Source organism: Callithrix jacchus, chromosome 11, assembly GCF_049354715.1.
Source record: "Callithrix jacchus isolate 240 chromosome 11, calJac240_pri, whole genome shotgun sequence".
NCBI lineage: Eukaryota > Metazoa > Chordata > Mammalia > Primates > Cebidae > Callithrix > Callithrix jacchus.
The window spans coordinates 62,167,085-62,182,304 of NC_133512.1; the positions used below are offsets into that span (position 1 = coordinate 62,167,085).

Consider the following 15,220-nt stretch of genomic DNA (forward strand, 5'->3'; position numbering starts at 1 on the left):
GTAATTTAATTTTCTTCTTAGGCTAGTTATGCCCAGCATCTAATTGTCACTACTCTTCACTAATAAAGGGAATGATTAAGAATAATGTCTAGGCTGTAGATGGATAAAATATCAATGCCGTCATTACTCAAATGACAAGGGGATTCATAATTAAGGGGAAGTGTGAATGATTTTCTAATTAGAATAAAAACAGGAAACTCTTTTTTCCATATGTCTTTTTTTCTGATTGCAAAGGGTATATGTATGTATCTATCATAGCAAATCAGGAAATTTCAAAGGCACAAGGAAGCAAATATTTTTAGAGAGATTTCAATACTCAGTGAAAACCACATACATAGATTTCTAAGATATATGTAAACATATTTAAGCATTATAAATGGGATCATACTATTACTATCTTGTTTTTTAACTGTATAATATAGACATATTTCTTCATCCTATTTGTCATTAAATATACTTTCTATATTAATTTGAATAATTAAAAAATTATGTAATTTCCAAATTTTTATGTAATTCCTTGCTGTTTTGCAGTGAAAAAGATAAGAAGGAAAAGAAACCAACTGTCAGTGTTTTTGCAATGGTGAGTTTTGAATTTATTAACTATTGAAAATACTTTGTAAATTTGATGTCTCCTTACATGGAAAAGAGATATTCATCTGATAAAAGATTTTCTTACAGAGTGTGTTAATGGAGAAGCAAAATAGATTGATTTGATTTAGCTTATTTTTGGGAGAATGCTGATCATAACTTGCCATGTATATTAATAATCTGCAGCCACCCTTCCTGAGTTAGATTTCAGTATTCTTCTAATGAATTATGTTGCCAGTGATCCATTACCTACACAAACACCTCTCCCATCTGCATAGAGGAAACCAATCATGTAGAGTGCTGTCTTTAATGGCTCGGAAATTCTGTCAGGTTTTAGGTCAAAGTCCATTGCTAACAATAAAAGATAGCAATGGATTATTTATTGCTATGAAAATTTTAGAGCATTTTGGTTAGTCCATTGTAAATTTTAGGTAAAAGTCCATTGCTAGCAATAAAAGGTAGCAATGGATTATTTATTACTATGATTTCAAATATGCCATATGTCATCATTCCCCTGTGCTATGTAAGATGAAAATCTAGAATTTGAAAACTTTAATGTAACTATTTCATTTTCTGGTTGCACGTAGTTGTTTAGAAGCTTTTCTTTGATCACACTTGGAATCAGACAGGAATTATATAGGTGTGGTTGGTTGATGACTTCAGTGCCATGATCTTGGCTCACTGCAACTGCTGCCCACCAGCCTCAACTGATCCTCTCACCTCAGCCCCTCAAGTAGCTAAGACCGCAGGTGTGTACCGCCATGCCCAGCCAACTTTTGTATTTTTTGTAGAGACAGGGTCTCGCTATGTTGCCCAGGCTGGCCTTTAACTCTTGACCTCAAGTGATCCGCCTCCCTTGCCTCCCAAAGTGCTGGGATTACGGGTGTAAACCACTGTGCCACACCTAGCTGATGACCTGGATTCTCACTTCCTTTTTTCTAAGAGTACAAATTTAGGTGAACTGTTAGGTGAGTGATTCCAGAGATTAGAACCAGAAAGACTACTGAACCAATTAATCTAACAGCACACGCTTTATAATTCAGTCATAACACAGGACTTTTTTAGGGGGAAGGAGTGGATAGATTGTCTTGTAAAATGGATTTTAATAAATTGATTATGAAAATAGTTGTAGGCAGGGAAAAAACAGTCATGTGACTTTTATACTGAAGACTCCATGGTTCCCTTATGTGACCTTCATCTCTCTGTGCTACAATTGCTCTTGTCATGACTCCTGCTTTTATTCTATCTCCACTTCCTTTGGAATTTTGGGGAGACGAGACTAAGTACTTGAGTCATCCTCAGACTACTTGAGTAACCAAGTGACAGTTTTCTTTGTTACTTTTTTTTATGGAAAGAAGCATTTAGGTTAAAGTTGTATTTATTCCCAGGATTTCGGTGCTGTCATTTTGAGACTTTCAGCTTTTATTATTTGTAGTTAAATAGTTTTAAACCTTAGGAGTTTTATATTTTAGAAAATTTAACAGACCTGCTATATAGAGGTAATGTTATCAATACTCAATTCATTTTAAGGCACAAAAAATAAAAATATGAAGCTTTAATATAAGGTGGTAGTAATAGAACACATATAGAACAATATGCCAAGCATTTTCCTAAGTATTTCATATATAATCTCATTTATTCCTTACAATTCCTTTTGAGATGGATACTATTATTCCAATTTTACATGTGAAGAAATTGAAGCTAGACATATTCACCTGTGTGAGGATACACAATGGTGCCAGGATAGAGAGAATATACAATAAGCCTATTGATGAAGTATTCTACTACTTAGATAGATTTTCCTCACATATTTTTCCTGAAAAGTTGACATAGAAAACATTGAATGTAACTTGAATATAAAACTTAATAAATACAAGAATATAATAAATGTTTAACAATAAAATAGTGATGTCACTGGAATCACTTATTAATAATAGTTTTTAGTGAAGATAAAAAATATTGTGTGTTCGGGGTTTCCAAGAAGCCCAGCCTCAATGATTCACACTAGGAGGACTCAAAGGACTTATGGCAAAAGGCAACTGGGGAGAAGTCCAGAAGAAACCAGGTACAAGCTCCTAGAGTTCTCTCCTAGTGGAGTCACAGGGCATACTGAATTTCTTCAAGCAGTGAGTTGAAACAGCACATGTGGAATGCTGTTGATCAGAGAAGCTCATTATAGTCTCAATGCCCAAAAGTTTTCTTAGGGGCTGATTATGTAGGCACCCACACAGCAGGCCCCAAAATTTCAGGCTCATAGAAGGAAGGCAAAACGCAGAAGGTAGAACCATATTGTTTGTACAGATAGTTTGGCTATACTTATCGGTTAGAGTGGTGATGATCCTCCCCAAATCCAAGTTCCAACCAAGCCAGCCTTATATGCAGGCCTTTCTAAACATAGCAGCCTCAGAACTGCTATGTTAGCTCTTGTCTGCATACAATGTTTGTTAATTTATTTCCACTATGAGACTTTTTGGCAATCTTAAAAAAGTGATGAAAGAAGTAAGGAATAAATTCAAATTTTTCTAATAGCCTTTTAAGTTTATATCAGATCTTGTTTCAATATTTACAGAAATATTTTATTTTTTTTAGAATAAAATCTAAAGCAAGTGAGGACATGGGACACATAGAGCAAGAAAAATAGAGTTCAGTTTCTACACAAAATGAACTTCTTAAAGATTGTATACCTTTGGTCAGGTGCAGTGGCTCATGCCTGTAATCCCCACACTTTGGAAGGCTAAGGTGGGCGGATTGGTCCAGCTTGGGCAACATGGCAAAACCCTGTCTATACAAAAAATACAAAAATTACCTGGTCATGGTGGCACATACCTGTAGTCTCAGCTACTTGGGAGGCTGAGGTGGGAGGATCACTGGAACCTAAGAGGTGGAGATGCAATGAGCCAAGATTGTGCAGCTTTGCTCCAGCCTGGGTAACAGAGTGAGACACTGTCTCAAAAAAAAAAAAATTATATAATCTTGTAAGAATTGTGCACTGTAGAATGAACTCTGAGCCTTCTATTATATGTGTCTTATGGAAACATTAATGTTTTTTCTAAACAGATAATACCGAACAATGTTAAGTGTTTCCTTTGTACCAGGCATTTGTTAAGCACCCTGTGTTTAGTGTGATATTATCTTCATAATCTTCAAATAGGGACATAAGTCCCTGTGATTTGGGAACTTGTGTTATTCTTATGCTCCGGATGAGGAAACTGACTCAGAGAAGTTAAGTAATGCATTCGAAGTCACAGGGTCACATAGCTAGTAAGCAGGGTAGGCTCAGATATGCCCAGTTGCTTTTAACAACTGTAATCACTTATGATTGGTTAAACTGTTATCTCTCTGGAATTGAAGAGTTCTATGTTGCTGTTAGAACATCATCAAAGACTATGCCACCTGGCTCAGTATCTCTCATCCATGTTGGTGCTCCAACCAACTTGGGTGACTTTTATGGTTATATGAATAACCACTCTTTGATCTTCACAGCTGCAATAATCATACAAACCTACTTGTATCTGGATCTGTTTCCTCCTCCTTCTTTCCAGTTATGACAGAGTTTTAGTCTTAAGACTAATCACTTGTACTTTGGCCCCTATCTCCTCTGCCTTTTCAGGGACCTTATGTCATCATTACCATGCATTCTCTTCTGTATCTTACATCTCTCCCTCTCAACTGGGTCTGTCCCATTGGGATTGACACATCAAGGCACTGTCATCTTACTGATGCCCTTCTTGGAGCCACCCCTACCAGGTCCCTTCACACACAAAAGTGGTCTTTGCATTCTGTCTTGATTTAACCATTCACTTAGTTCTCAGCCTATTGAAGTTTGGCTCCTGTTCCTGCCTCTCTCTGCTTTCAGTGGACATTTAAAAATTCTATTTGATCTCTCAGCAACACTTAGACTGTCCCCTGTATATTTTTTGTTTGCTTCTATTATGTCACAATTTGCTGATTTTCCTCCAGCTCTTTGGCTTTTTCTTGTGTCATCCTTGCCTGTGAAGTTAGACTTCCTCAACCCCTTATCACAGGAGTCAGAGATGATGTGGACATCTCTATAGTTCCACACAGCCATTTTCAAATTATTTTTGATTCTCATGCAAAACTCCTTTGTCATTTGAGTTTTACCCTGCATAATTATACTATCTTCTATCTATTTTCAGTGGTATCCTTGAATTACCCACTCCCAACCCAGTTCCTTAAGGACTTTGGCATTTGATTGCTTCTACTTAATTCACCTTATGTTCCTGTTATCTTCTGAATATTTTGATAAACTCATAAATAAAGCTCAACATTCTTTGACTTCTTCAGTTCCAACAACCCTGCCCCATAAATTACATTAGTACTTTAGTAAGTTATAAGTGTGGACAGGACCTTGGGCTTATTTTGTCTGGGTGGACTTTGTTGTACAAAGGTATAAACACAAACACACACACATACACACACATACACACACATGTGTATCAGTCTTTAACCACAACCTGTGATTCCTTCTAGCTCTACCCTGCCTCTTGATCATCCCTCTTTTGACACTGTGTATTCATTTCCCATTGCTGCTGTAGGAAAACAGCATTCACTTAGTGGCTTAAAACAACACAAGTTTATTATCTTACTGTTCTGGAGTTGAATGTGTTACTAGACTCAAGTCAGGGTATCAGCAGGATTGCATTTCTTCTGGAGGCTCTAGAGGAGAATCAGTTTCCTTCCGTTTTTCAGCTTCTAAAGGACACTTGCGTTTCTAGACTTACAGGCCCTTCCTTGCATCACTCTTGCGGCCTCTTACTTCAATCATCACATCTCTTACTGACCCCAGGACCCCTCCTCTCTCTTATAAGCACCCGGTGATTACATTTGCCCTCCTGGATAATCCAGGATAATCCCCCATCTGGAGATGTTTTAAATCCTCAAAGTCCCTTTTGTCATGTAAGGAAATACATTCACAGGTTCCTGGGATTAGGATTTGGACAGGTTGTAGGGGAAGCATTATTCTGTCTACTACACCTGGTCAAGACGTTATTCTCTCAATGCTCTCTCTTCTAGTATCCCTCCTTCCTTTCTGCTCTTCTAAAAATTTACCCATAGCAGCCACATCATACCACGTTAGTTCCTGCCTTAAAACCATTAAATGCTTTCCTTTCTGCTTACACAGGAAGTTCAGTGTAAAACCCAGACTCCTTCCTGTCACTACAAAATGCTCTACATATGTGACCTCTGTCATTTCTGAGTTTACTGCAGACAGTATTCTCCCTCACTCTGCTCTTGCCACGGTGTTCATTCTATTTGGTCCTTGGGACACAGCAATCTGATTTTCACCCAAGGACCTGTTCATTGGCTCTACCTGCCTGGAATGCACTATCCCTAGATCATCAGGATGAACTACATCCTTCCTGTCACTGAAGTCTCATCATGGATGTTACCTCCTGAGAAAGACATTCTCTAACCAGCCAATCTAAACCAGCTGATCCTGCCTGCCTCTGGGACATACCATGTATGATATTTCTTCTGAATGTTTATCACTATCTGATTTCTTTTTTAATGTGTTTGTCTTCTCTCTGAAGGTAAGCTCCAAGGGGGCAGGAGGTTTCTTTTTTTGTATATTTTGTTATCTACTGTTCCCCAAATGCCCTGGAACAGTGGCTGGAACTTTTATAGGAACTTAGCTATTGAATGAATGTTGAATGCATCTATTCCCTCATTTACTATATGCACTACAATGTATGCTTTTTGAGGATACGTAGCTTATCTTACTCACTGTTGTCATCAGTACCTGGAACCAAGCCTGACCTCGTTAGGTGCTTTCAAATATTTAAAAGATACTTGAAAATATTCACATATCCCTTGAATATTAAATGAATAAACGAATGAATGAATGAAATCCCTCTCAAATCCAGGTCACGTTTGCCATCTAACCTGCTGAATGTTCCTAAACCTCTTTCCCGTCAGTACCTTCTACTTGTTTGCCCTGGGAAGCCCACCCACTGGCATTCAGCACTGATCAACATGCCTTTTATGTGGTTCTGGTTTCACGTTCTCTCTCTTTCCTGCTAGCATATAATCAAACATTTTCCATTTTCTTTCGTGTGTGTGTGCGTGTGCGCGTGTGTGTGTGTGTGTGTATGTGTGTTTTGTCTTACTCTGTCACCCAGGCTGGAGTACAGTGGCATGATCACAGCTCTCTGCAGCTTCAACCTCCTCGGCATAAGTGATCGTCCCACCCCAGCCTCTGGAGTGGCATGATCACGGCTCTCTGCAGTTTCAACCTCCTCGGCATAAGTGATCATCCCACCCCAGCCTCTGGAGTAGCTAGGACCACAGGCATATGCCACCACACCCAGATAATTTAAATTTTTTTTTGTAGCAAGAGGGTCTCCCTGTGTTGCCCAGGCTAGTATTGAAACTCCTGGGCTCAAGCGATCCTCCTGCCCTCAGCCTCCTAAAGTGTTGGGACTGCAGGTGTCAGCCATCATGCTCAGCCCATTTTTTAAAATAAAAAAGTCTCCAATTACAATTAGTTTATACTTCTTACATTTCACCTGTGTTACAATGCTTTTTAGTCTGCCTGCTCTTTGACTTTATGAGACTGAAAAGTCTTGTTAATTATTATATTTCCAAAACCAGTAACAGTACCTGCTTATATGATATATTTGCATATTGTATGCTCAATAATAGTTTCCTGTATTCTCATTTATATCCTTGTAAAAGCGATGTAAGGTTTTCTGCGTGTATGAATATTTTCCTCATTTTGTAAATTCAGATACTGGGGCTCAAGATTATTAAGATTTGTTTCCCCTGAAATCTCCTTCCTAATAAACTACAGAGCAAAGGCATTTGACTGAGGCTTTTATCCTACACAGCATTGTGTTACCACTTTCCTCAACCCTTCTCACCCCCTTCATTCTGGAAATCAGTCTACTTCATGTCACAGAGAAATATGAGGTTCTAGCATCTATAAGGAACTTAAACAAATTTACAAGAAAAAACAAAGAATCCAATAAAAAGGTGGGCAAAGGACGTGAATACACACTTCCCAAAAGACATGTGGCCAACAATCAATCATATTTTTAAAAAGCTCAACATCATGATTATTAGAGAAATGCAAATCAAAACCACTATGAGAAACCATTTAACACCAGTCAGAATGGCTGTTATTTCAAAGTAAAAAAATAACAGATGCTGGCAAGATTGTGGAGAAAAAGAAACACTTATACACTGTTAAGCCATTATGAAAGACAGTGTAGTGATTTCTTTTTTTTTTATTTTTTTTTATTGCATTTTAGGTTCTGGGGTACATGTGCAGAACATGCAAGACAGATGCATAGGTACACACATGGCAGTGTGTTTTGCTTCCTTTCTCCCCTTCACCCACATTTGGTATTTCTCCCCAGGCTATCCCTCCCCAGCTCCCCCTCCTGCTGGCCCTCCACTTTTCCCCACCGATAGACCCCAGTGTTTAGTACTCCCCTCCCTGTGTCCATGTGTTCTCATTTTTCATCACCCGCCTATGAGTGAGAATATGTGGTATTTCATTTTCTGCTCTTGTGTCAGTTTGCTGAGAATGATGTTCTCCAGATTCATCCATGTCCCTACAAACGACACGAACTCATCATTTCTGATTGCTGCATAATATTCCATGGTGTATATGTGCCACATTTTCCCAATCCAGTCTATCATCAATGGGCATTTGGGTTGATTCCAGGTCTTTGCTATTGTAAACAGTGCTGCAATGAACATTCGTGTGCATGTGTCCTTATAGTAGAATGATTTATAGTCCTTTGGATATATACCCAGTAATGGGATTGCTGGGTCAAATGGAATTTCTATTTCTAAGGCCTTGAGGAATCGCCACACTGTCTTCCACAATGGTTGAACTAATTTACACTCCCACCAACAGTGTAAAAGTGTTCCTTTTTCTCCACATCCTCTCCAGCATCTGTTGTCTCCAGATTTTTTAATGATCGCCATTCTAACTGGCGTGAGATGATATCTCAATGTGGTTTTGATTTGCATCTCTCTGATGACCAGTGATGATGAGCATTTTTCCATATGATTGTTGGCCTCATATATGTCTTCTTTCGTAAAGTGTCTGTTTATATCCTTGCCCATTTTTGAATGGGCTTGTTTGTTTTTTTCCTGTAAATCTGTTTGAGTTCTTTGTAAATTCTGGATATCAGCCCTTTGTCAGATGGGTAAACTGCAAAAATTTTTTCCCATTCTGTTGGTTGCCGATCCACTCTAGTGACTGTTTCTTTTGCTGTGCAGAAGCTGTGGAGTTTGATTAGGTCCCATTTGTCTATTTTGGCTTTTGTTGCCAATGCTTTTGGTGTTTTGTTCATGAAGTCCTTGCCTACTCCTATGTCCTGGATGGTTTTGCCTAGATTTTCTTCTAGGGTTTTTATGGTGCCAGGTCTTATGTTTAAGTCTTTAATCCATCTGGAGTTAATTTCAGTGTAAGGTGTCAGGAAGGGGTCCAGTTTCTGCTTTCTGCACATGGCTAGCCATGTTCATTCCTTTTTGTGCTTTTTTCTCTGATCTTGGTTTCTCATTTTGTTTCATTGACTTGATCTTCGACTTCTGATATTCTTTCTTCTGCTTGGTCAGTTCGGCTGTTGAAACTTGTGCATGCTTTGTGAAGTTCTCGTATTGTGTTTTTCAGCTCCTTTAATTCATTCATGTTCCTCTCTAAGTTATGCATTCTTGTTATCTTTTCCTCGAATCTTTTTTCAAATCTTTTTTCCAGGTTCTTAGTTTCTTTGCATTGATTTAAAACATGTTCTTTTAGCTCACAAAAGTTTCTCATTATCCACCTTCTGAAGTCTAATTTTGTCATTTCATCACAGTCATTCTCCGTCCAGCTTTGTTCCCTTGCTGGTGAGGAGTTTTGGTCCTTTCTAGGACACAAGGTGTTCTGGTTTCAGGTGTTTTCCTCCTTTTTGCGCTGGTTTCTTCCCATCTTTTTGGATTTATCCACCTGTTGTCTGAGTAGTTGCTGACTTTTCGATTGGGTCTCTGAGTGGACGCCCAGCTTGTTGATGATGAAGTATTTCTGTTACTTGGTTTTCCTTCTACCAGTCTAGCCCCTCCACTGTACAACTGCTGAGGTCCACTCCAGGCCCTGCTTGTCTGGGGTACACCTATAGCAGCTGCGGAACAGTGAGGGATGCTACCAGTTTCTTTTTCTGCTATCTTTGTCCCAGAATGATGCTTGCCAAATGTCAGTCTTTTGGATATAGAGGGGTCAGGGAGCTGCTTGAGGAGACAGTCTGTACTTTATAGGAGCTCAAGTGCTGAGCTGTGAGCTCTGTTGTTCATTCAGGGCTGTTAGGCTGCTGCGTTTAATTCTGCTGCAGCAGAACTCATAAAAATACCCTTTTTTTTCAGATGCTCTGTCTCGGGGGGTTGGGGCTTTCTTTATGAGTGTCCATTGTGCTGTCATGCCCAGCTAGGAGGCAGTCTAGTCACTATTTGCCTGCCGAGGCTCCGCCCTTCTGGCGTCAGGTCTGCCCTATTGCTGCAGGCTCTGCCCTGCTGCTGCAGTCTCCGCCCTGCTGCCATGGGCTATGCCCTGCGGCAGAGTCTCTCTGTTGTGGCGGGTTGCCTCGGCAACGGCAGGCTGCATCTTCAAAGGGAGTGTACCTCGGTAGGGGCGGATTGCCTTGGTAATGGTGGACGCCCCTCCCTCACCGTGCTGCACTGTCCTGGGTTCAGCTGTGCCTGCAGTGAAACTCTCCACCCGGAGCATTTGGAATTGCTGTTTTGTTTGTCCCACTGCGCTACCCCAAACGCCGTTTTCCGGAATCTCCTGGCCTGGCTCACTGTCCAAGTTCCTTTCAGTCAGATAGATATGCCAATCTGCCCTCTCAAGTCTCAGATTGCCAGTTCAACAGGGCACCCTGACCAGTGCGCTTTGTGTGGAGCACTGTGGAGCGCCGCTGCACTACAGCGCCGGCCGCTGGCTGCACCAGCTACCAGCTGCACCAGCCAAAACCTCTGCCTGGCGTCCGGCATCTCTTTTATACCTGGGAATTTCCCCGTTTTGTGGGCAACAAAGATCCGTCTGGAAATGCAGCCCTGACTCACCCTCTGCGCGTTCACTGAGAGCTTCAATCCTGGGTTGTTCTCCGCGCCATCTTGAGTCCCTCCCCCGTGTAGTGATTTCTTAAAGATGGAGATACCATTTGACTTATAAACTGGGTGTAAGGGTAGCTGAGAGAAAGCAGAATAGACCCAAAGTCAGGCAAGCAAGTTTTATTAATCTGCCGGGCTGCTCTGTAACAATCAGAGGAGGCATGCCTGAACTTATAAAATGAGAAGTTTATATGGGGTGAGAGGAGAATAAGGGGGTTTTCGGACTCAGATAATCTATCTGCTGGTAAGAAGCACAGAGATAGTTTGTTAATTTGTAACAGACTTATATTACATCATCCTGTAACTTTTGTGGTGGCAGTCTTTTACAAAAAGGAGAGAAACCAGGAGGTTTTTTTTTTTTTTACAGATATGTGTTAAACAGGAATTTACAAGTATGGGTAACCAACCTACATTTTTCCTGTCCTCCCTTGAGCTGCCCGGAGGGCTGTCATCAGGCTTGGCAGCCTTGGTGTGGTACCTAGATAGGGGTTCAGGAATGTAGCTGCAGAGCAATCAGAGGGAGGGAAGGGGTCAGCCTGCATGGAGGGGGTTTTCTTATACTTAATACTGGTTATATACCCAAAGGAATAGAAATCATTATACTATAAAGACACATGTGTTGTATGTTCATTGCAGAATGATTCACAATAGCAATGACATGGAATCAACCTAAATGCCCATCAATGATAGAATGGATAAAGACAATGTGGTACATATACACCATTGAATACGATGCAGCCACGAAAAGGAACAAGATCATGTCCTTTGCAGGGCATGGCTGAAGCTGGAGGCCATTATCCTTAGCAAACTAACACAGGAACAGAAAACCAAAACCGCATGTTTTCACTTATAAGTGGGAGCTAAATGATGAGAACACATGGACACATCGAGGGAAACAACACACACTGGGGCCTTTTGGAGGGTGGAGCGTGGGAGGAGGGAGAGGATCAGGAAAAAATAACTAATGGGTGCTAAGCTTAATTCCTGGGTGATGAAAGAATCTGTGCAACAAACCCACATGAAACAAGTTTCCCTTTGTAACAAACCTGCACTTGTAACCCAGAACTTAAAAGTTAAACAAATGATAAAATAAAATCAATACAAAAGGAAATATGAGATTCTGAACTCTTTCAATTTTCTGTCTTTATTCCTGGATAATTAGTACTCCTTCCTTCTAGTATAAGATTAAGAGACATAATTCCAATTTTCCCAGCTCAGTGAAGGGTGTCTTTTGATCAGTCAGCTATTTCTTTTTTGTTTCCACACTTTAGACCCCAAACATGAGGGTCTTTTCTTAGTACATTGTGCTCTTTTCTGTCTCAGTTTACTGTTCTTTCTGGCTTGAATGCCTTTTTTTTTTCTTTGCTTTTAACACTTGGTCAACTTTCAAAGCTGGAAGGAAACATCACCGCTTTTATAATATGAAGCCTTTCCACAAAGGAGGGAATAATGATTGACTCAATTTTATGTTATTCTATACACTGTGCTGTCAAAGCATGCAGAGTATATATTGCATATACATTTTTCTTGAAGGCAGGGGTTATATCTTTGGCATTTATTTGTCATTGAATAGATATTCAGTAAATGTTTACATTCATGATCCACTTATTTTTATTATGGTCAATGATAGTTCTGGAGGTAAAATGTCCTGTGTTGGTGGTGATGAGAGAAATCTTTGCATATCAACTATCTTCTCTTCATGTACTGACAAATTTGATATTTGGTCTACTTTAATATAATCTCTAAAAAAAGACCTCTTCCCCTTCATTTGTGTTTAAGGAAGCAGATGAAATCTTACTAAGAAATAGTACATAGTGCAAAATTTACCCAGCATTTCAATAAAATATGAAAAAATATACTAAAACATGATTCTCCCATTAATGTTTTAATCTGTAAATATGATGATGTTTTTAGGTTGTCAACCCATAACATAATACAGAAAGATACATCATGAACCCAAACTTAAGCTTGCTTGATTACATTTTTAACAGCTAGAAAAAGTTTAAATGCTTAAGTATGTATTAGATACTATTTTTTTATACCAGACTTTAAGTTTGATTAATCATTTCATAATTTGATTTTACTTTTTCTCTCCTGCTTTACAGCCTGACATTCACTACTGCTAATAACATTCTTTATTTCTCCACTTAGCAGTTCAGTGCCAAATCCCCCACTTACTGCTATAAGATTAGTGTAAGCTAACTTTAGGATTTGTTTCTGTCCCTTTGTGAATATATGTAAGTTCTAAAATATTGCTTTCTGTGGCTATGTCTTTTTTTGCTGCATCATCTTTGTTTTGGTTTATATTTCCTGCCTAGGCCTACGAATTTTTACTGTTTCCTCCCTGTATTACAAACCTGTTGCCTAAAGCTACATCCACATGATAACCTCCTTCCCTGGGGTTTGTCCATGGACACCCACTGCTGGCTTATCCTGTTTCTGTTTCCATTCCTTCTGTTTTCTTTCAACCCTTAGCTAGTTCCTTCAGTTATAGAGGAGCAGTATTAATTGCTTCCCAAGTGGGCCCTGAGCCCTTTCCTCTTAACTATATCCTATAACTTTTTGGGTTCAGAGAAGCTTTCTTTCCTTCCTGTGACTTGCCTCCATTAAAAGAGATTTATGCAGATCTCCATTAGTCATTCATTATTGCCATATTCTGTCTTCTCAGGAAAAATGTTCCCTGAGAAGCATGCATCTGACTCATTCCTTTCTTTTTTCTGCTCATTATTGAGGCCTAATTATCTTCAAATCATTTTACATTTATGTTAATTCCATTGTGTGGCAGGTCTTTAACCCAAACCGTTTGTTAAAGCAACACAATGTTTCCTCCATGGTATTCTCAGAAGGGCCTTTGACATTCAGGTTTTTTGCCCATGAGATGATAAGTGGTTTTTATTCTTAGAAACTAAAGCAACAAATACTATATTATTTTACCATTAAATACTTTTACTGTTTCCCAGAATGTCCCATCCTTCTATTAGACTTCATAAAAACAAAGTCCAGGATGAAGAATTAGGCCAGAACTTAATGGAAGAATCAAATGTCCATTTCTAATTAGACTATTGCAATAATTTAGCAAAGGTAAGAGGGTACCTTGGACTAGGGTACTACTATCAGTAGTAGTCTGAAAAATGATTGGATTTTGGATATATTTTGAAAGGAAAGCAAATCATCCGTGAAACTATACTAATTGTTCCTCTGCTATTCCTTTTTCTCTCTTTTTAGTTTCGCTATTCAAATTGGCTTGACAAGTTGTATATGGTGGTGGGAACTTTGTCTGCCATCATCCATGGGGCTTCACTTCCCCTCATGATGCTGGTGTTTGGAGAAATGACAGACACTTTTGCAAATGCTGGAAAGTTGGAAGATCTGTACTCAAACACCACTAATGAAAGTAAGTATTATTTGTGTACCAATTTTATTGGAAACTTGAAGCAAAAATAATCACTTAGAGTGATGTTTGTGGATTCTTTGCTAAATACATATTAGGGTCTGTAGTCCTGTAGGAGGCAGATGGTCTGAGCTATAGTTCGTATTTGTAATGAGTTGGGAAAGATAATATTTACAGGCATTAGAACACACAATGGAAGTGCCAGCAGAGATATGCAGAAAAAGAGAGAAGTCTGTGACGTCAGAAATATTTTGGAAAGCTTCAAGAAGAATATAGGAACTTAATTAGAACCTTGAATGATAAGAAGGAATCATTTGTGAGATTTCCTGACAGATTGAATATGGGTGTGAGAGGAAAAGCCTGGGATGATTCTAAAGTTTTAGCCTTAGAAACTGGAAGGATGCAGTTACCATCAACAGAAATGAGAAATGGAGAAGAGTGGGTTTGAGCAACAAATACCAGAAATTTAGTTTTAGACATCGTTATATGTTGGGCTCTCTAGAAGCAGATGCAGGATGAAGTGGGGCAAAATTTGTGTGTGTGTGCACATGTGTGGGTATTTTAGGATAGGATAAGTAATAGCTTGTAGCTGGTTTTGTGTGTTAACGGAAATGATCCGAAAGAAAGCAGAAAGTGATGTTTGAACAAGAGAGAGAAGAAATTTGCTAGGGTGATGTCCTTGAAAAAGAATGGAATCCAGTGCTGAGGAGGAAAATAATAAGTTTGGAAAAGTGAATTTGAATGTCAATACCCAGTGGTGGGTATATGAGGAGGTGAGAATCTGGAAGTTTTCTTCTGTTAACTTTAGTTTTCTCAGTGAAGTAGGAAGCAAGATAATTGGCTGATAGAGACAGATAAAAGAGATGTAACACAGCTCTCTAGGATAGTGGGATATATGATATATGAATGAGAATGAGATCAGCAGGTATCCATTTATATGATGCATGCAGAAGTATAGCATGATTAGCATAACCCTGTCACACTGTTAGAGCAATGTCTGTGTCTAGACTTCATTAAAAAGTCGGCAAGATCTGAATGGACACAGATGTACCATAAGGTCTGCTGAGCCACCAGAGATAGATGATTGTTTCTGTAGTGACAGAAATAGACTGCAGAGTACAC

General features: G+C 39.2%; 1 protein-coding gene across 1 annotated transcript in view; it reads left to right on the forward strand.

The window, feature by feature from the left end:
- Nucleotides 1-15,220, forward strand: part of ABCB1 (ATP binding cassette subfamily B member 1) — a 115,207-nt gene that overhangs the window by 4,521 nt on the left and 95,466 nt on the right. The window contains exons 3-4 of the mRNA XM_054237806.2: nucleotides 532-580; nucleotides 13,933-14,101. Coding sequence (XP_054093781.1) covers nucleotides 532-580; nucleotides 13,933-14,101 — 218 coding nt within the window. The remainder of the gene's footprint in view (nucleotides 1-531; nucleotides 581-13,932; nucleotides 14,102-15,220) is intronic.